Source organism: Mustela erminea, chromosome 5, assembly GCF_009829155.1.
Source record: "Mustela erminea isolate mMusErm1 chromosome 5, mMusErm1.Pri, whole genome shotgun sequence".
NCBI classification, from domain to species: domain Eukaryota; kingdom Metazoa; phylum Chordata; class Mammalia; order Carnivora; family Mustelidae; genus Mustela; species Mustela erminea.
This window is the reverse complement of record NC_045618.1, coordinates 75,531,562-75,551,906: the sequence shown is the minus strand read 5'-3', so window position 1 is coordinate 75,551,906 and position 20,345 is coordinate 75,531,562. Positions and strand designations below refer to the sequence as shown.

Genomic DNA, 20,345 nt, shown 5'->3' with positions numbered 1-20,345 from the left:
AGTAACCAACACCACAAAAATACAAAAAATTATCAAAGAATATTATGAAAAATTATATACCAACAAATTGGACAATCTAGAAGATATGGGTAAATTCCTGGAGACACAACTGAATCAGAGAGAAATAGAAAATTTGAACAGACTTATTACCAGCAATGAAATTGAATCAGTAATCAAAAAACTGTCAACAAACAAAAGTCCAGGACTGGATGCTCTACAGGTGAATTCTACCAAACATTTCAAAAGAAATTAATTCCTATTCTTTCAAAGTATTCCAAAAAATAGAGGTGCCTGGGTGGCTCAGTCAGTTAAGTGTCTGCCTTTGGCTCAGGTCATGATCCCAGAGTCCTGGATTAAGCCCCACGCTGGGCTCCCTCCTCAGTGGGAAGCCTGCTTCTCCCTCTTCTGCTCCCCTGCTTGTTTTCTTCCTCTGTCAAATAAGTAAATAAAATCTTAAAAAAAAAAAAAAGGCACCTGGGTGGCTCAGTGGGTTAGGCCACTGCCTTCGGCTCAGGTCATGATCTCGGGGTCCTGGGATTGAGTCCTGCATCGGGCTCTCTGCTCAGCAGGGGGTCCGCTTCCCTTTCTCTCTCTCTGTCTGCCTCTCTGCCTACTTGTGGTCTCTCTCTCAAATAAATAAATAAAATCTTTAAAAATAAATAAATAAAAGTTAAAAAAAAAAAGTAGAAGAGGAAGGAATGCTTCCAAATTCATTGTATGAGGCCAGCTTCACCCTGATACCAAAACCTGACAAAGACACTACATAAAAAAGAAAACCATAGGCCAGTAGTTCTGATGAATAGAGATGCAAAAGTAGTCCTCAACAAAATACAAGCAAACTGAATCTAACTAAAGAAATTATTCATCATGGTAAAGTGGGATTCATTCCTGGGTTGCAAGGGTGGTTCAATATTTGCAAATCTATCATGATATGTCATATCAATAAGAGAAAGGATAAAAAACATGATCGTTGAATAAGCACAGAAAAAACATTTGACAAAGTACAACATTCACTCATGATAAAACCCCTCAACAACATAGGTATAGAGGGAAAATACCACAACATTATAAAGGCCATATATGAAAAACCCACAGTTAACAGCATGCTCAATAGGGAAAAACTGAAAGCTTTTTCCCTAAGGTCAGGAACTAGGTAAGGATGTCCACTCTCACAACTTTTATTCAACATCATACTGGAAGTCGTAGCCACTGCAATCAGACAAGAAAAAGGAATAAAAGGCATCCAAATTGGTAAGGAAGAAGTAAAATTTTCACTATTTGCAGATGACATGATAGTATATATATAAACCCCTAAAAACTCCAAGAAACTACTAGAACTACCAATGAATTCAGTAAGGTCACAGAATACAAAATCAATGTACAGAAATCCATTGCATTTCTATGCACTAATTACGAAGCAGCAGAAAGAGAAATTAAGAAAACAATCCCACTTACAATTGTACCCGAAGTAATAAAATACCCAAGAATAAACCTAATCAAAGAGGTAAAAGAAATGTATTCTAAACTATAAAACACTGATGAAAGAAACTGAATATTACACGAAGAAATGGAAAGACATTCCATGCTTATGAACTGGATGAATAAACATTGTTAAAAAGTCTGTACTACCCAAACCAGTCTACAGATTTTTTTTTTTAATTTTATTTATTTATTTGGGAGAGACAGTGAGAGAGAGCATGAGCGAGGAGAAGTTCAGAGAGAGAAGCAGACTCCCCGTGGAGCTGGGAGCCCGATGCGGGACTCGATCCCCAGATTCCAGGATCAAGACCTGAGCCGAAGGCAGTCGTCCAACCAACTGAGCCACCCAGGCGTCCCACCAGTCTACAGATTTAATGCAATCCCTATCAAAATAGCAACAATATTTTTCAAAGAACTAGAACAAACAATCCTAAAATTTGTATGCAACCACAAAAGAACTCGAATAGCCAAAGCAATCCTGAAAAAGAAAAGCAAAGCTGGAGACATCATAATTCCAGACTTCGGGAAAAGCCTCTGCCTTCAGTTCAGGTCATGATCCCAGAGTTCTGGGATCGAGCCCCGCATCGGGCTCTCTGCTCAACAGGGAGCCTGCTTCCCCCCCCCCCACCCTTTCTGCCTGCCTCTCTGCCTACTTGTGATCTCTGTCAAATAAATAAATAAAATCTAAAAAAAAAAAAAAATTCCAGACTTCAAGTTATATTACAAAGCTGTAAATATCAAAACTGTATGGTACTGGCATAAAAACAGACAAGTAATGGGGTGCCTGTGTGGTGCAGTTGGTTGAGCGTCTGACTCTGGATTCTGGCTCAGGTCATGATCTCAGGGTCCTGTGACTGAGTCCCATGTCTGGCTCTGCGATCAGTGGAGGGTCTGCTTCAGAGTCTCTCTCCCTCTCCCTCTGCCCTCCCACTTATGCTTGCTCACTCTCTAAAATAAATAAATATTTTAAAAAATAGACATATTGACCAATGGAACAGAAAAGAGAGCCCAGCAATAAACCCATAATTATATGGTCAATGAATCTTCAACAAAGGAGGCAAGAATATGCAATGGGAAAAACACAGTCTCTTCCACAAATGATGGTGGGAAAACTAGACAGCAACATGCAAAAGAATGCATCTGGACCACTTTCTTATACCATATATAAAAATAAACTGAACACAGATCAAGGACCAAAATGTGAGGCTTAAAACCATAAAAATCTTAGAAGAGAGCACAGGCAATAATTTCTCTGACATCAGCTGTACCATTTTTCTAGCTATGTCTTCTGAGGCAAGGGAAACAAAAGCAAAAATAAGCTACTGGGACTACATCAAAATAAAAAGCTTCTGCACAGCAAGGAAACCATCAACAAAACTAAAAGGCAACCTACTGAATGGGAGAAAATATCTGCGAATGACATATCTCATAAAGTGTTAGTATCTAAAATATATAAAGAATGTATGCAACTCAACACCAAAAAAACCCAAAATTGTTCAATTAAAAAATGGGCAGAAGACATGTCTTCTGCGAAGAAGACATCCAGATGGGCAACAGATATATGAAGAAATGCTCAACATCACATCACCAGGGAAATACAAATCAAAACCACAATGAGTTACCACCTCACACCTCTCAGACTGGCTAAAAATAAAAAACACAAGAAACCAACAGCTGTTAGAGAGGATGTGGAGAAAAATGAAGCCTGTGCACTGTGCGTGGGAATGCAAACCAGTGCAGCCATTGCAGACAACACTATGGAGGTTCCTTAATAAATTAAAAATAGAACTACTGGGGCACCTGGATGGTTCAGTGGGTTAAGCGGCTGCCTTTGGCTCAGGTCATGATTCCAGGGTCTTGGGATAGAGCCTCACATCAGGCTCCCTGCTCAGTAGGGAGTCTGCTTCTCCCTCTTCGGCTTCCCCCTGCTTGAGCTCACTCTCTCTCTCTCAAATAAAATTTTTAAAAGTAATAAAAATAGAACTACATATGATCCAGTAATTCCATTACAGGGTATTTACCCAAAGAATTGGTAAGCACTAATTCAAAAGGATATGTGCACCCTTATGTTTATAGCATTATCTACAATATCCAAACTTTGAAAGCAGCCCAGGTATCCACTGATACATGGATAAAAAATTGTATACGTGAAAACTAATTTAATGCTGTGCATTCTTTATACTGGAATTAAAATTAAAAAGAAAGGGAAAGCAAGAAAATGGAAGTCAAGGTGGTAGCAAGTGCAAAGAAGGGCCAGCAGGGATTTTAGCAAATTGAGGGCACCACAGAATTCATGTACCTGTACGCTCAGTGCCTGCATTCTTCCCTGCTAATGCAGATGCCTGTTTGGGCTCTTGGCTTCTCAGGAGGATGATGGGCAAGACTGAAGAGGAAGAAAGTCCAGGGAGGCAGCAAGGCTCAAAGGCAGCACTGAAGTTTGTCAAATGCAACAGCAAGAAGATCCTTGAGGATCTAGGTGTGCTGGGCTTTGATCATGTAGTTGAGCCATGGGAGGCTTCTAAGAGCAGTGTGAGAGGGAAGAGCCTGACCTGGGAGGCCCCCCTCCTCTAAGCTGGTGTCCCCTGCAGAAGGGGGAAGCTGCAGGCTGTGGCATTAGCCAAGTGGTGGCTTAGGTCTGAACTGGTCTGCTGGATGTGAGTGGAGAGGTAGGATGACAAGTGGCCTGTGAAGGGAGAACTTTCAGTTCGGTGGCAAAAGAAACACAGGCGTAAGAGAGAGGAGTGTCAAATGATTTGGAGCTCTCAGATCTCAGCCAATAGTGTTGGTGACATGGCAGTCTAGGCCAGATGGTCTTTTGTGGGGCTTAAGTGGGGCAAGGAAACCAGGTTGGGGGTCCCTGTCGGGGTGACAGTGTCCCATGTGCTGGAAGAAGAGGCACCGGGGCCTGGTCTCCCTCCGCTGAGGGGGCTCAGCAGCCCTCTGATTCCCTTCAGCACCTCCTTTGGTTCCCCCTCCCTTCCTAGGCCCCAGGGTCTTTAGCCCATAGTTTGACAGCAACCTCAAGTTCTCCTCCTGTTCATTTAGATCTCCTGCCCAGAGTCCCCCAAATCAGAGACCTCTAGCCAAGATCAGCGGAACCCAGATTTTTCCAAGTGAAGCTGGTGGCAACAGCCGCTGTGGGCTGTGTTCTTCTTGGTGGCTAACCTTGATCCTCTCCCGGGGCCCGGAACCCACAGAGCAAAGACAGCTTCCTAGCCAGAACCTCAGTTGGAGGAGAGGAAAGGGGCCCAGAGACGTCAGCGGGAGGAGAACCCAAGTACCTCACTCTCAAATTACGTCTTTAGCACTTCCCGGTCACCCCTGCTACCTTTTCATCCCAACAAAGCACATACTGACTCCTCTTTCAATAAAGTTTTATTTTAAACCCCCTAGTGAAGATCTAAGAAGAAAATATAAAGTGCTTAGCTTTAGGGGTGGGGGAAGAGGAAAGGTACCCTGAGTTCACACCATTTGGACTTTTCCAGGTTAGTTCCTCAGAGATGAAAGAAGGCATATCTCAAAATCAAAATTAAAAAAAAAAAAAAAAGAAAAAGAAAGAAAGAAAAAGTGGTGGGGTGGATAAAAATCACTGCTGAGTTCTCCACCGGCCAGGTACCTCGGCAGTTCAAGGACGTATCCATCAGAGGCAACCACTGAGAATTAGCACGAGGGAGGCAGGTCAACGGTGTGGAGAATGAGTCTCTTTCAAAGGAGATAGGAGGAAGAGAGGGGCAAGGAGGAAAGTGGGGCCCCCAGGCTCTGCAGCAGGGACAGAGAGGCTGCCTGTTCCTCTGGAGTCTCCTCCAGCAAATGTCGGGCAAAGGCCTGCTCCATCTGTGCCAGAAAAGGTGGGGAAGAGATGGTCATGAGTACAGCTGGGGAAGACACTACCCTAGGAGCACCTTTCCCTCCAGAGGCCCCTGCTTCTCCTGGAACACCCCCCCCCCCACAGGCAGGCTTGGTCTCCCCCTCCTCTGAACTCACCTGCACTGTGATAAGACTCTTTGGGTTTGGGGTATGGCTGGGGCTGGGGCTCTCCTCCCAGAAATTCAGTGTCACTTGGAACTTGGGTGGGGGCCCGAGGCCCTGGAAGTACCTGGCCAAGTCTGATGAAAGAGAAAGGGTCAAGGGTTGGAAGCAAGAAAGAGAAGAGAGAGGCCACAGGCAGGAAGGGAATAGAGAGGGCCCATCCTGGAGAAAGAGCGGTGACTGCAGGGCCGAATGGAGATCAGGGCTAGAACAGGAGCTGCAGGGTCATGAGGCTGTTTCCTCACACCAGGAGAAATGCCAGCAACTCTGTTGCTATTCACCCATATGCAAATAGGAAAGGGTGCCCCTTCTCCAAGTAAGAAGTGTTTGAAGGTAACTGGTTTTTAATACAGCCTGCAAAGCTCTCTGCTATAAGAGCTTAGAGTCCTCATAGCAGCAGCCTGGGCTGCTACCACACAGGGGCTCCCCTCTCTGTCACCTGCTCATAACCCCGCTACCAAGGACACCCATGGCCCTGGCACGCTCCTGCCCTGCATCCCCTATACTTCTGGCCCCTATTCCTAAGGTCAGATTTCAGATTCAGAGATGAATGGAGGCAGGAAGTGGAACTGCAGGAGTGGATGGGAGAAGGCCAATCAGGGTTGCTGCCTAGGGTGTAGCAGGGCTGGTGTGGGTAATGTGCACCAGCTCTCCCAAAGGTGTCAATGGTGTGTATGCAAGTGTGGATGCCAGGGAAGGTCTGGGAACACACCTTTCCATTACTGTCAGGTGCCATGCGGGGGGCAGTCCCCGAGATGGGACTTGCCTGCTCAGCTCCACCTGTGCCTTATCTTCCGAGGCCTGGGCTGGGGAAGGGCAGCTGCCAGGCAGCTGCCAGGGCTGAGCACACAGCCCTCCAGGCTGTGCACTGTGCAAGTACAGGATGCCATGCATGAGCTATAAGGAAGGATCTGCTGGAGGAAACAGGGTGGTGGCAGAGCCTACCAGGTCCAGTAGAGGGGAACTAAGGGGCAAAGGCAGGGACTCCGCTCAGCTGGAACAGCCTTACCTCTGCAGAAGTAGGTGGTTCGGAAGAGCTCCACGCACTCATTGCTGGGCAGCAGATGTGGGCCTGGACCGGGCGGTGCCTGGGGCGCGTTCCAGGAGACAGGGATAGGGCAGAGGCGCTGCACGAAGAGGCCCCGGGAGTTGCTGGCGACCAGGACTCCCCTCTCGATCTGGCTCAGCAGGCGCTGAGTAGGCTCCCTTGGGTCAGGCTTGGGAAAGACCACCTGCTCCATTCCGCACTGGGAGCCGGAGGGCTCAGCCACCAGGCGGCAGTCCAGGCTCTGCACCTGGGCTTCTCCCACCACACGCCCGCCATAGATGAAGGTGAGCAGCAGAGAGTAGTCTGCGGACAAAGAACCACCAGCTGCACCTGGCCTGCACCTGGCCTTCACCCTCGGGGTCTGCCTGGTCAGCACCAGGGCCTGAGGGGACCAGGAACGGCTCCTTGCAAATCCCACATCCTCATCTTGTGGGTGAGAAATATGAGGTCCAGAGAGGGAAACCAAGTGTGGGCTGGCGCCCTGCCTGCCCCTTCTGAGGTTAGAGACGGCACCTTCCTCCTTATCCGCCCTCTTGCCAGCCCCACCAGCCAAGGAGCTTCCAGCCAGACTTTCCCATCACTCAGGAGGGGAGCTGATACACAAATGCCCAGAGGACTCAGGGCTTAATGCCCAGGGTCTTACAGTTTGTACGAAGGTCCCAGAGACTGGGGCTCTGCTTGACCCATGGGAATTCATGTCTCAAAGTGGATTTCCAGGGAACAGAGTGCATAGGGGGTACTTTGAGAGCTGAGCTGTTTGGAGTCTGGAGTCTGGCCTGGTGTACTGCCTAGAAACCAGTGCCTCTGTCGGGGTAAGGGGGCCCAGTTTGCTACAAGCCCCGACAGATACAGTAATACATGCATGACTCCCGGGAGACAAGCTGGGGAGACAAGGAGCAGGGATGAGTCAGAAACGCCACACACCTGAGTCTGGAGGAGGCAGAAACTCCAATGACACCTGATCTCCTTGGAAAGGGGCGCCTTCAGTTGTGTCCGCACCTATCAGGAGAACAGAGGCATATGGTTCAGGATGGGAATGGGGAGTCCTTGGGCCAGAGGCTGTGGCATGGGGGTGACAAACAGAGGCAGGGGAGGTGGTACCTTCCTGAGGCTCAGGGCTGTTGCTGCTGCTGCTGCTGCTCCCAAAGTTTGAATGGCCTGTTCCCCCATTGGCCCCCACCTCCTCCTGCAGACACAGTGTCTATTGTTGGCCCACCTCTCACCTAATTACTGTCCTGCCCCCTTCCCCATTTCCTCCCCAGTGCTTACATTTCTGAGGGGGTCCTCAAGCCAGGAGGGACTGAGCATACAGTTCTTTGTGGTGCACTCCTCCTCCTCCTTCTCAGAGGACACAGAACTGTGACATCGCTTTGATGGTGACTTCTGGGTCCCTGGCTGGGCTGTGGAATATCGTGGAGGGGGAGACAAATGTCAGAGTCTTTTCAATTTTTTTTTTTTTAAAGATTTTATTTATTTATTTGACAGAGAGAGAAGTCACAAGTAAAGCTGCAGGCAGAGAGAAAGGGGGAAGCAGGCTCCCACGACCCTGAGATCATGATCTGAGCCGAAGGCAGAGGCTTAACCCACTGAGCCACCCAGGCGCCCCAAGGGTCAGAGTCCTAACTGTGGACAGAGAGTAGGACAGGAGGCAGTGAAAGGATGGGGAGGACCAGGCAGGGGAACCCGGGCCAACAGCTCCCAAGTACAGAGACAGGCAGGACTCTAAGTGAGGAACCTGCAGAGAGGCCCAGCACCCTCCCAGAAGGCTCCCATCTCCATCCTCCCCTAGTCCACAGTCTGCTGTTTCTAGAAGTGGCAGTGCAAGGGGACACAAGGGGACACCCACCGGGACAGGTCCCTGATGGTGGCAGCAGCCGGTACACCTTGTAGGGCTCAGCACCATCCCTATGGCCGCTCTCAGGAACCTCCTCAAATTCAGGACTCTTGTTGAGGGCACAGCGCAGACGTGTCTTCCAGATGGCAGGGCCTTCTGTGTCCCCTTCCTTGTACTTCCCCTTAAACATCGCCCATGCCTTCAAGACACAGGAAGTAAAGCAGAGGCAGCATGTCACACACCCCACTCCCCGGTAGAGGGGGGCAGCGACTTTGGGGTTGCACTGCCTGAGCACATGCACAGAAGAGCCGGTGCTCAGGTTTATGCTGCCTCCAAATCCTTCACAGCTTCCGTGCTTTCACTTTGTATCGGATTGTGTCCACTCTGCTGGTTCTACCCTCCCACCTCCCCTTTCTCTGCAACCCAGGCCAACACAAGCCCTGGAAGGTGGGAGTTTCCGTGTACAGGCCACCCTTGGGGCGGGGTGGGGTGGGGGGGGCTAGTTTCTGAGCACTTTCACCTTGAAGAAAGCGGCGTCCTGGTCCTCCCGGAAGTCCTGCTTGCCCGCGTGCTTCCAGGGGATCCGGAACATGGTCTTGGCGGCATCCTCCCAGCACACCCCGGGGAACTGCCCGCTCTCCACTTGCTCTACCACCCAGTTCCGCAGCTTTCGGGTGCAGCGTGCCCTGCCTGATGCCATCCTGGGTACAAGAGTCGCACGCAGGCAGCATCAGTGGAACCGACGCCGTGGGAGGGCACATCTGCCAAGGTCCTCACAAATAGGGTTGGTTCCTGCAAGGGCCCTCAAGGATCCCATTCATCTATTGTCTGTAGACATTTCTCAAAATTCTGGGGCCAAATTGTGTCGTTTCTCCCTTCACTAGTAATGATAAAGAAAATACATCCCTTTTAACATCTCAAGCTATGACATCTGGAAGGAAATCTTACGTGTTGATCTTAGTTTTAAGACTTTTGAGGAATCGGCTGCCTGCAGAGAACTCCCTCGGTGTGGCTAACGGGAAGAGGCCTGGTCTCTACCCAAGCATCGGCAGAGGTAGGTTCGGCTTCTGAGATAACCCCATTGATCCCTCACCCGCCACCCCCATAACCTAAGTTGACCCCACCAACCCTTCCCCTCTGCTAGCCTCTGGGGTAGGTGGGGCAAGGCTTCGGCGGAAGTGGGCAGGGCCAGAAGGCAAGAAAACAAACAGGGGCCGCTCACTTCCATCCCGGGTTGAGAATTCTCTCCTCAACAACCTAGCAGCAGGGTCTCCTGTCCTTTGCCCCTAGAGCTGGGAACACTGGCCCCAGGTCAGTCTCTCACTCAGGCCAAACCGCCCCGCGTTCTATTTCACAGGCCATCTGTACAGTCCTGTTCCGCGCAGGGGCCCCAGGAGCTCCTGCCCCCCACCTCCCGCCTCCGATCGGATCCGGCCCGGCCTTCCAACTCTAGACCAGGCTGGCGTCCACTCTCCCATCTTACCTGCGCGGCTCGCTGGCTGTCCCAGGATGCAGCTAGCTGCCCTCAACTCAGCAGCCGTCCAGGCAGCGTCCTGATTTCTCCGCCCCTTCCTACAGTCCCCACCCTAAGTTTCAGTTCTCCTCCAGGCAGGGCTGCTTCTCAGAAATCACGTGGTCCAAGCTGCAGGGCAACCGCGTGCCACCAGGAGGCAGCAAGCATCTGAGGACTTCACTGTTGAAATTCCACTGTTGGTACACCGCAGGGCCCCTCCCCCTCAAGCTAATTTCCATACCTTCCCACCCCCTTAGCTACTCCCTGATCTCTGCGCCACTGCTGCTGGCGGCGAGGGTTGTGGAGTCTGGATGAGGCCTCTGGCTGGCTCTATACCACCCACGCTTCTACGTTTGCCTCCTCGTGCCTGCCTGGTGCCTAGTAGGTGACCTCAGATACCAGTCGAATTGGATGAAGGAACAAAGAAGGCTGCAGAGGAGAAAGCCCAGGCAGAGTGGCTGACTGGGGAGGGCCTCCTTGGCCATTCAAGGTGTTAATTCCTTCCCGGCCCAGAGTCCAAGGAGGGTCAGGCGGTGAGCTGCAAGCGACCCTTGCAGCAAAGCTCTCAGTTCACCCACCCTCTCTCCCTGTGCCCCAGATGGTGGGGCCAGAAGAAGGACCACCAAAAAGCCTGGGCAAGGAGATGCTTCTTTATTGGTGCTGGAGTTGTTCCTCAGGAGGCTGGGCCTCGAGACCCTCAGGAGGATCCTTGCCCTCGGCTACTTCCTCCTGCGAGGGACACTGTGTCCCAAGGGCACTTCTTCCATCAGCTTCTGCAGGAGAGAGAAAAGGATGCCACTGGAAGCCTAGGGCTCAGACACAGGCTGGACAGGGACTTCTAGAGCATGGGTCAGAGGTGAGGCTGGAGGGGAGGCTTTACCTTTAATAGACGGGCATGGTAGGCAACAGGGTCCTCCCCGGCAATGGGCTGTGGGCGCACATGAAGGTAGCGCTCCACAGCCGTCTCCAGCTCCTCTACCTCATACAGGGTGGCGGGGTCCAGTGAGTGGGCATTAATGAGGCTCACAAGATATTCTTTGTAGTGTGCCCTGGGGAGAGGACAGGGTGGAATCATCGTTCTTCTGTTTGGCTAATATCGAGCCAGGGTACCCTGTACATTGCCAGTCACTGGCACACTCACACGAACGAGACTGACAACTCTTGCCACTTACACGGGTAGGCACCGTGTCTCTGCGCACGCTGCTGGCTCCTATCTAGCCACATCCTTGCCAGAGAGCCCCCCTCTTGCTTCCCCTACAGGACCCACTATTCCAGGAGACCCCCTTCACTCCCCAGGCGTACCCTCCCCAACACTATGCTCCATGCTATGCCTGACACTCACTGGCAGAGGCCAGCATGGCCAGCTGGAGTCTCCTTGCCACAAGCTTCATCTCGGAACCCGTTAGGAACCTCTTTCTGCTCCATCACCCGGCAGCCACCTAAGGATAAGGGAAGGAAGGGATCCTTGTGCTGGGAGGAGGTCACTAACCACGAAGCCTCCAGAGAACCGGGTTATCAACGGAGGCAGCACAGGCCAAGCTTGGACCACACACCTGAGCCTCCCCTTTACCCACAACACAGTGGGAGCCCAGCCTGCCTTCACCCGCCTCTCAGGCTTGTCCCAACACTCACCGCCAGGTACTGCCCGGGCCCCCGCTGGGGGCTCTGTGTTGAACATGACATTATTGTCCTAAGGAGGGGCAGATGGATAGGCGTTAGGTTCCCCTTGATGCCAGCCCTCCTGCATTGCCCAGCAGAGAGCCTTTCCGTTCTTGCCCCCCAAGGCCCTGCCTCCCACCCTGGGCAATCTGCGCACCCAACCAGGCTGGCCAGCCCTGACCTGTAGCAGCTTCTGGAGCCGGAGAGCAGTCCAGTCCCGCAGGTAGAAGAGGCAGTCTCGTGGGTGGTGGCCATGCAGGGACTTTTTCACCCTGCAGTTAGGGTCTGGACATTTCTGGCAGAAACCCAGATGGGAGAGGGAAAGTTGGAGACGGTTGGGGTCCTGGCTTCTCAGAACCCCTGCATGAGGGGTATAGGGATGGGGGAAGATGGAGACATTGGGAGGGTCTGAGGCAAGCAGAAAGGGGGAGGGGACAGAGAGGTGCTTTACACCCCACTGGCCTCCCCTTCTCTTCCCCTAGGCTATTCCTCCATGCCTTTGCCCCCCCGCCCCCACCCGACGGCAGTGGCCCACTCTCCTGTTCCCTTCCTCCCCATCTCCAGGCTCACATTCTTGGCGTAAAAGGCATTGTAGCAGCCACTGCAGAACTGGTGGCGGCACTGGGTGCAGTGAAAGTGCATGCAGCCTCCTCGGGCCAATGCGTACGAGAACTTGCACTTGGGGCAGTCTGCAAAGGACGGCAGGTCAGGGCTGGGGCTGCCACTGCTCCTCTAGGCTCTTAGGATGAGAGGCTGGCAGTGACAAATGACCGGGCAAACAGGCCTCGCGGTCCGCCCTTACCAATGCCATTCTCCTGAAGATACATGGCTAGGCCCTGGGCCTGGTATTCTGGGTCATTGGTGCGTTTCCAGTTCTGGAAATCCTCACAGCTCCGGCCTCGGTGCTGCTCCTCCCACTGCAGGAGGGAAAGCAAACTTCACCTGAAAATTCCACCCTAGGCCCTTCCTGAGGGCCCCACCTGTCATACCTAGTGCTCTCTGGCTGTGTTTATGGCACTGTCCTTCACCATTGGCCAGCCCTGGTTCTTTCACGTCCTCGTACTGGCACATATTCACTGGCAGTTCTTCGGTCCACCCCCCAAGCCTATCTCAGTGCTGCTCCTTTCTCTTTATCCCTACTGTGGCCATGCTACTCCAAGCCAGGTCAGGTTTGGCCTCTGTTCCCATTGTCTCTGCCTCCACCCCTGCTGGCCTGCGATGCAGGCTCCACCTGGTGGCCAAGATGCCTTGGAGAGTATAAGGCAGGCAGCTTCCACAACACTGGGAGTGTTCAAGCTTCAAGATTTAGTGGGAGGGTCTCAGATGGTCATTTTGTTATTACTGTTTTGTAATACAGATATCACTTTTTGGTATCCATCATTAAACTTTTTAGAGTATGTGCTGCCAAAATGAGCGCTCAAATATTAAACTTCTTAAAAGGCAAATGAGATAGTATCACCCCTTGCTTAGTCTTAGAATAAAAGGCAAATACCTTCCTCACTCGGCCTCAAGGCCTCTCCTGATCTGGCAGCTAGCTCCTCTCCCACAGCCTGCCACTCTCTCCCTTGCTCTTGGGGCTCCAGCCACACAATTCTGACTTTGGCCTTTCCATGTGTTGTTCTTTCTGGCCCGAATATCTTTTGCAAAGTTGGCTTCTTCTTAACTTTCAGGCCTGAGCTTAAATTAAACCATTTTTAGAGAGGACTTGTCTGACTTCTCTATCCTATGTAGGTCCGTTCCATTATTCCTAATCTCAAATTCCTGTGTTTTCTTTACAGAACTTATACATGTGTATTTATGCTCTCTCCCTCCCATACTCCCTTTCCCTCCTTCCTCCTCACCTTTCCTTCCTTCCCTCCCTCCCTCTCCCTTCCTTCCTCCGTTTCCTTACCTTTCACCCTCCTTCCTCCTCAGCCTCCCTCTCTCCCTCCGTCCCTCCCTCCTTTCCTGACTGTCTGCAGGCTCCTTGAGGCCAGAGCTCATGTCTGTTCCATGCTTTGATATACCCTGAGTCTGATGTAGTATATGCCAGTAGCTTAGCAAGTTCTTTCTGAAAGGATCAATGTGCCTCACCTGGCGCTTACAGCGCACACAGAAGGTCTGGTGACACTGGGGACACGTTGCCTCCAGCTGCTCCCGTTCATATATGAAGCCAAAGGAGCACTGTAGGTACAAGAGCATAAAGCTATATGAGACCTGATCTGGCACCCTGCCCTCCTCCACCCCCTCCAGTCAGCTCCCCCAGGCAGGCCACTTACCTGAGCACACCACAAGAACTTGGGGTCCCGCATGAGCACACCCTCAGTTAGCTTCTTGTGAAACAGTGCATAGGCATCTGGCTCTAGGCTCTCCCGCAGCTGGGGACAGGAGGCAGAAGTGGTGGGTGTGCAGGGTTCCTGTTCAAAGCCCAGGGCACCCCGAGTCCTAAGGACTGCAGTACCTGGATGTCAAGGGTAGAGAAGTAGCTGAGCAGCTGCGTGTCATCAGTGAGGTCGGGGCGGCCACAGGCGGGGCACACCATGTCAGTGATGTGCTTCTCCTTCAAGGCGATGGTGAAGTGCTGGCGGAAGCAGTCAGGGCAGATGGTGCACTCACAGGAAGTCAGGGCCTGCATCTGCAGGGTGAGGCCAAGAGAGGAGGGGGTCTGAAGCCATCGCTGCCAGCCTGGGGGCGGGGGGGGGGCAGTAACCAGGGGTCCACTGAGAAACCCGAGTCTAACGAACGACTGCCAAGGTAGCAACTTCCAACAAGTGCCTGGCAGGCAACTTAAGTGTCTAAAGACTCTCACAGAAAAAAACAGTGGTGAGGCCCATAGTAAACGGAAGAGTGCTCTCAGGAAGGTATTTGCATCCAACTTAGAAGCAAACAAGTAACATCCCTGAACTGACAAAACTCTAGAGATGGGGGGCGCCTGCCTTTGCCTTGGTTCATGATCCCGGGATCCTGGGATCGAGTTTCGCATTGGGCTCCCTGCTCAGTGGGGAGCCTGCTTCTCCCTCTCTCTCTGCTGCTCCCTTTGCTTCTGTGCTCTGACAAATAAATAAAGTCTTTAAAACAAACAAAGTATAGTGAGGGAGAACAGACTAGTAGTTGTCAGGTGACAGGAGGAAGGGAAGAAAGTTGCAACTATAAAAGGGCTGCATGAGGGGGATCCTTTGAGGTGATGGGACAATCCGTATCTTGTTGGTTACATGAACCTATATGCGGAATGAAATAGCACAGCGCCACATACACATCCATGTGAAAAATGAACAAGGTCTGCAGTCTGGCTCACAAGGTACCAGTGTTTATTTCCCGGTCTTGATACTGTATAGTAATTACAGAAGATGCTACTATTGGGAAGAGGTGGGTAAAGAGCACACAGGACCCTATACTATTTTTACAACTTCTGAGACTCTACAACTATTTTAAAATAAAAAGTAGAAAACAAAACACAACTCAACATGTACAGAGCCAGTTTAACTAAATGGGAGTGTATTTGCCCCAAGAATTGCTACTTCTGGCCTAGAGTAAGCAGGGGCTTGGGAGATAAGAGGGGCCTGCTCCTACCAAATGGATATTTGATGATGACATTGAAGAATTCCTGGTTATTTTTTTTGGTGTGCCAATGGTATTTGTAGCTGTGTTTTCAAAGACTTACCTTTCAGAGATACACACTCAAGTGTTTACAGACTGACTACATGCTGCCTAAGATCTGCTTCAAAGTAATTTTGTGTGTGTGTGTGTAGATGGAATAAAGACTGGTTAAATCCTGGTGACTGCAAAAGTGTGGTAATGAATACGTAGGAGTTGGGGGGACATGGAGGAAGAAAGCTGACATTTTGTGCTTGTAATGTTCCATAGTGGAATTGTAAAAATAATGGGGGCAGGAGGTGTGTCCCCACCTTCCTTCCAGACACTTCCTTCCAGACACTTCCTTCTGGACACTGTCTGGAGCACGTGGGCAATTGCAAAGCAAAAGACAGGGCTGGAGACGGGGGCTGGCACGGAGCAGGGCCCAAAGGGAAGAGAGTCATGCGAAGGCCAGGTGCAGAGGGGACAGGCTTACCCTATTGCGGGGCAGGGCCCAGCCGCACACAGCACACTCCTGTGCAAGCAAGCGGCGCAGAAAGGCCCGGTCCTGGCTGTGCCTCACAGCTTCCACCACGTCCCCCAGCTCGTAATTCCTGGGTGTCTCCTGCAGCAACGACAGTGCCAACTCTGCCCGGCCCCAGCTGGGGAGTGCGTAGACTGCCAAAAGCCGCCTAACCAGACTCTGCAATGTGATTCAGGGGGAGGGGGAAGAAGTGGCTGTCACACCCCAAGAATCCTACCCTTCGGCCCTCCCCCTGCTCCTCCAAGTAGATTCTCCTCCCGGCACCTGCTTATCTGGCCCATCCCAGGAAAGGGTGGGATCAGGGCCCTTGTCCCAGAGGCGCTGATGGAAGGGCTCCAGGCGCTGGCGCTGGAGCTCTGTCAGGGCCCGAGCCACATCACCACCATGTTGGAACAATGCTTGAAGAGACCCCTCTTCAGGCCCAAAGCCCAGCGACCTGAGCTCCTGCACCTGAGAATTGGGGGTAGAGAGGAGTGAAGAGGGAAATGGCAGGCAAAAGAGTGTAAGAAGCTCCGAGACCCACAGTCCTCAACCCCCTCCCCCACCAGCACTGCTGGTACCTTCCTCCGCCGGGCCCTCACACACTCTTCCACAGCTTCGTCAACATTGCCATGCCGATCCAGCCAGGCTTTCCGGGCCTCCTGACAGGAAAAGGCACCCAGTCCCGGGTCCTGCTGTCCAGCCAGCTCGGCCACCATCTCCAGCACGTAGGGCAACTCTGAGCGCAACCATTGCAGGGGCACTTCGGTGCCTGAGTACTGTAGAGCTGAGAAGACCTCCTCTGGACAGGCACCTGCAGCTTCCCCTTCCTAAGGCACAGTCCCACCCCAACAGATGGCCCATCAGGAAGGGCACCCTCCACCCACTCTCTGCCCGAACCAAAATGCTGACAGTGGTTAGACGTATGGATCACGTGAGTAGTGTACGGCATGGCACTGGTCATGTGGGAAGTAAGAGGCAGCTGCCGCTAACAACATCAAGTTTTACAAGAACTTGTATTAATCTACAGTGGCCTTTCCTTTTCATGACTAGCTCAACCCTACCTCCTTCCAGGCCTAAATGCTTACCCGGATCTTGGTCACTAGTTGGAGACCTTCTTCCCGCATCTTGTCTTGGCGCTGCTTCTCGGGGTCCACACAGGAACTGGGAAGGGGGGCACTGAGGCGTCGTGTAGGCCCTGGCTCAGGGAGTCCCTCTTCCAGTGAGCAGGCATGGGGCCAGGGAGCATGCTGTATGGGGATGGGGCTGCTGGTCCGGTTGCACATGGCACACACCCAGCCAGGGCCCGAGTTGCAGAAGGTACAGTGAATACAGTACCAGACTGGAGTCTGGGCAGAGGAGAGCAAAGTATCCCCCTGCTGGGAAGGCAAAAAGAATTATCCAATTGAAAGCTGGCTGAGGCTCAAGATGGAAAGATAGAGAGCTGGCGGGGGGGAGACGCAGAGAAACTGAAGGAAACAGGAGATGAAGTAGAGAATGGCCTGTGGTAACAGATGCAAATAAAGAGATGGGAAGGCCAGGAACAGGTTACCTGAAGGGGCTGCAGGCAAATGTCAGTATCCCGAGAATCCACCACCAAGCTAGGAGGCTGAGCCAGCCGAGGTCTCTCACAGATGGCACATAGCACAGCTGCCGCCTCATTCTCAAAGGTGCAGCTCTGGCAGGCCCAACGACCCCGTGCAAGCTCAGATTCTAGGCCCCCAGCTCCTTGGGAACCCTCAATCCCCAGCCCCAACCCCTTACAGCCTCGGGGTCGATCACAGGCCACACAGAGCACTGCCCAAGATTCATTTAGCATGGCACAGGCAGCACAGTGCCAGGGCAGACGGGCATTTGTGGGATCAGGGGAAGCTTTCAGGGGAAGCATAAGAGAGCTATCTCCCAGGGTCAGCACGGAGGTTGACTGGGTCCGTGATTGAGCTGACGCAGGTAAGCTGTAATGAAAAAGCAGAGGTCTGTTGGGGGCGCCCTGGTGCCCGGGTCCCTTATTCCCAGGCATCCCTCATTCTCTGTGGGAAAACACAGACCCTGTCCTTTGTATGTATTGTTCTGTCTGGAACACACCATACCCATAGCCTGTTTAATATTTAATTACATCTTAAAAGTTCACATCTTGCTGATAGATATCCTTAATGTTGGGCCTAACCCATACTAGGTGCTTAGAAATCCTACTGATTGGGGGCATGCTTGGCTCAGTTGGTTAAGCATCTGCCTCTGGCTCAGGTCATGATCCCAGAGTCCTGGGATCGAGTCCTGCATCAGGCTTCCTGCTCCTCAGGGAGTCTACCATTCCTCTGCCTCTCCTCCCACTGATTCTCTTAATCTCTCTCTCTGCCAAATAAATAAAATCTTTTTTAAAAAAAAAGAAAAGAAAGAAATCCTACTGATTGAACAGATCCTTTAGGCTAAATTCCTCCTCTTCCTATTTGCACAACATAATAATCTATCTTGCTATGACTGATACTTGCTTTAAATGTATGTCTGTGACCTCTTGGAGGGCAATAACTGCCTGCGTGTCTTCTATGAAACAGTCTTTATTTATTTATTTTAAAAAGGTTTTATTTATTTGTCAGAGAGATAGAGTACAGGCAGAGGCAGAGGGAGAAGCAGGCTCCCTGCAGAGCAAGGAGCCTGATATGGGACTCGATCCTAGGACACTGGGATCGTGACCTGAGCCGAAGGCAGCTGCTTAACCGACTGGGCCACCCAGGCATTTAGCATAAAAACTGACACAGAGTAGATATTCTAGTTACTGTAAGTTCTCTCAACTTCACTCCCACCCAGAAGAGAAGATCTCTCACCTGGGGGTCAGGCAGGTGGCCTGGGAGGCCCCAGGCAGGGTCTGACGGAGGTGATGGGCACGGGATGGGTGTCCATGGAACAGGCGATCACAAGCTGGGCACAAGGCCTGTTTACAGGCTGAACAGTGCAGTATGCCTGGGGCAGAGCCACAGAGGAAGCAGGGACCAGGAGTGGAGCCTGAAAAATAGAGAAAAAAATTGAACATCTTTCTGAAAAAGACCAAGTTACATCTGAATTTGCTGTGGGAGGGAACAAATCACAGACTACTTTTCAACGTACCCAGACCCAAGGAAGCAATTTTAATCTCTTTTAAAAGGCCAAGAAGATACACAGAGTAGGGCCCCAAATTTCCATTAGTTTGGTCTACTAGAAACTGCCCCACCCCCCATTACAGGACAAATAATACCTGGGGCAGAGGGTGTGGTGAGGGGGCCAGGAGCAATTTCTCTCAATAAGGGGGCAAACTCTGAGAGCTGCAGTATCTGAGAAGAAAAGGACAGGGCAAGGGTTTGGGGACACACAGTCCCACAACCCCTGTCCCCTTTGGTCATCAGGTCTTAGAGCCCTATCCCTACCTTGCTTACATCATCCTCAACCTTGTCTTCCAGCAGCTGCTCCAGGGCTTGTTGTCTTGGGTGAGTATTCTGCAAACAAGGTAAAAAGAGTTTCCATCTGGAGTCCTAGGACAAGGCCCGCCCTCAAAGCCATGGTCTCCCAGCATCCACAGCAAGAACAGTATGGGGAGTTCCCAGGTTGCTATGGGGACTAAGCCCATGGCAGTAGCATGAGGTCCCCAGCCTGCCTTTGGGAGTGAGGCTGGGCTCCCCAGACCTGGTATTTAAGTCCTCAGGACTACAGACACTGCAGCATCTCACCTGTAACAGCAGGCTGAGCTCTGTCCGAAGCAGCAGCACTTCCAGTGTGACTGCAGCCACCTGGTGCTCATCGGGCTCCTCCTGCCCCTCAGGGAAACTCAATCCATCTGGTTGCTCCTCTGTGTAGCCATACAATCGCAGAACGTCCCGGCCCCCCTACCACACATTCAAACCAGTCACAACCCACCAGGCCCCCTTCCCAAAAGGGGTTGGGGCACAGCCTCCGGCCCTTTCTAGCCAACCCCCCAGCCCAGGCTAAGTCTCCTTCTCCCACAAGGGGCCCAGGGGGGCTTCACCTGCACAGCATCCACTGTACTGCGAAAGACAGGGTTATTAAACTTGACCCCGCGCCAGTACCGGGGCCGCTGAGGGCTGAGGAGGTTGCGGCCATATTTCTCCAGGATGTTCAGGGCCGTGGACAGGGTGTTGAGGTAGTTTCGGGGCTGAGAGCAGTCAGAGAGCGGAGAGCTGTAAGCCCCGCCCTGGGCTCCCGTCCTCCAGTCCCCCTCCCGAGCGGGGCCGGGCCTCACCTCCCCATGAGCATTGCAGCGGACCAGGCGTGAGGCGTTCAGCTGCAGGTAGCGGGCTGCTGGCGGCAGGGATGTGACCAATAGCGGCTGCAGCTGCTCCATGGAAAACACCTGCCCCGAATCTTTCCTCAGGGCGCTCGTCAGCTCCTCACGGGCAGCCTGGAAGGCCCGCTCCTCCTCCTCCCCCGGCATCCTGAGACAGGAGTCAGCCCCAGCCCCGTCGTCCGCCGGGACCTGGCGCAGGCTGTGCGCGGCCTGAGCGCCACCCCTCCCGCCTGGTGTCCGGCTTCGCGGCCCGACTCGGTCGGCAAAGCCGCCCCAGGTCACTCGGGCCACGGTCAGTCTTCGGCCCCGGGCCCCGCGCCAGGGTTAGCCGGGAACAGGAAGTACTAGCAAAGAGGGCGGGATTGCGACCTAGTTTCAGGGGAAGGGGAGGGCTTTAAGGTTAGGCCAGGGTGGGGTCAGGAAATCAGGAGGCGT

General features: G+C 52.2%; 2 protein-coding genes across 6 annotated transcripts; both read right to left on the bottom strand.

Annotated features, from left to right (window-relative positions):
- Positions 1-5,095: 5,095 nt before the first annotated feature.
- Positions 5,096-10,425, bottom strand: IRF9 (interferon regulatory factor 9). Of its 3 annotated transcripts, XM_032343897.1 has the most exons (9): positions 9,874-10,425; positions 8,911-9,091; positions 8,403-8,589; positions 7,826-7,956; positions 7,658-7,742; positions 7,481-7,555; positions 6,518-6,859; positions 5,464-5,585; positions 5,096-5,313 (listed from the first exon to the last, which is right to left on the bottom strand). In XM_032343897.1, the coding sequence occupies exons 2-9, from the start codon at positions 9,088-9,090 to the stop codon at positions 5,185-5,187; spliced, it is 1,251 nt and encodes a 416-aa protein (XP_032199788.1). In that variant the 5' UTR covers position 9,091; positions 9,874-10,425; the 3' UTR covers positions 5,096-5,184. The 3 variants fall into 3 exon arrangements, with proteins under 3 accessions (XP_032199788.1, XP_032199787.1, XP_032199789.1); XM_032343896.1 differs by having other exon boundaries at positions 5,096-5,585; XM_032343898.1 differs by lacking the exon at positions 5,464-5,585.
- Positions 10,426-10,532: 107 nt separating this feature from the next.
- On the bottom strand, positions 10,533-20,310 carry RNF31 (ring finger protein 31). Of its 3 annotated transcripts, none has more exons than XM_032343889.1 (21): positions 19,866-20,307; positions 19,632-19,778; positions 19,336-19,491; positions 19,045-19,104; positions 18,867-18,942; positions 18,460-18,637; positions 17,190-17,592; positions 16,726-17,016; positions 16,219-16,467; positions 15,923-16,108; positions 15,611-15,817; positions 14,003-14,176; positions 13,821-13,919; positions 13,636-13,725; positions 12,365-12,479; positions 12,133-12,251; positions 11,744-11,857; positions 11,536-11,593; positions 11,246-11,342; positions 10,784-10,952; positions 10,533-10,676 (listed from the first exon to the last, which is right to left on the bottom strand). In XM_032343889.1, the coding sequence occupies exons 1-21, from the start codon at positions 20,055-20,057 to the stop codon at positions 10,623-10,625; spliced, it is 3,234 nt and encodes a 1,077-aa protein (XP_032199780.1). In that variant the 5' UTR covers positions 20,058-20,307; the 3' UTR covers positions 10,533-10,622. The 3 variants fall into 3 exon arrangements, with proteins under 3 accessions (XP_032199780.1, XP_032199779.1, XP_032199781.1); XM_032343888.1 differs by having other exon boundaries at positions 19,036-19,104; positions 19,866-20,305; XM_032343890.1 differs by lacking the exons at positions 10,533-10,676; positions 10,784-10,952; positions 11,246-11,342; positions 11,536-11,593 and having other exon boundaries at positions 11,750-11,922; positions 19,036-19,104; positions 19,866-20,310.
- Between the last annotated feature and the right edge of the window lie 35 nt (positions 20,311-20,345).

What these genes read in the sequence shown, in the direction of transcription:
- IRF9 (XM_032343896.1), bottom strand. Translation starts at nt 9,090, where the DNA reads ATGGCATCAGGCAGGGCACGCTGCACCCGAAAGCTGCGGAACTGGGTG. An exon ending in AGGACGCCGCTTTCTTCAAG is followed by an intron (nt 8,590 to 8,910) that starts GTGAAAGTGCTC and finishes TGTGTCTTGAAG; the next exon opens with GCATGGGCGATGTTTAAGGG. An exon ending in AACCACCTACTTCTGCAGAG is followed by an intron (nt 5,586 to 6,517) that starts GTAAGGCTGTTC and finishes CTCTTTCATCAG; the next exon opens with ACTTGGCCAGGTACTTCCAG.
- RNF31 (XM_032343888.1), bottom strand. Translation starts at nt 20,057, where the DNA reads ATGCCGGGGGAGGAGGAGGAGCGGGCCTTCCAGGCTGCCCGTGAGGAG. An exon ending in AGCTCAGCCTGCTGTTACAG is followed by an intron (nt 19,105 to 19,335) that starts GTGAGATGCTGC and finishes CCTTGTTTGCAG; the next exon opens with AATACTCACCCAAGACAACA. An exon ending in GTGTGCGCTGTAAGCGCCAG is followed by an intron (nt 12,480 to 13,635) that starts GTGAGGCACATT and finishes TCCCTCCTGCAG; the next exon opens with TGGGAGGAGCAGCACCGAGG.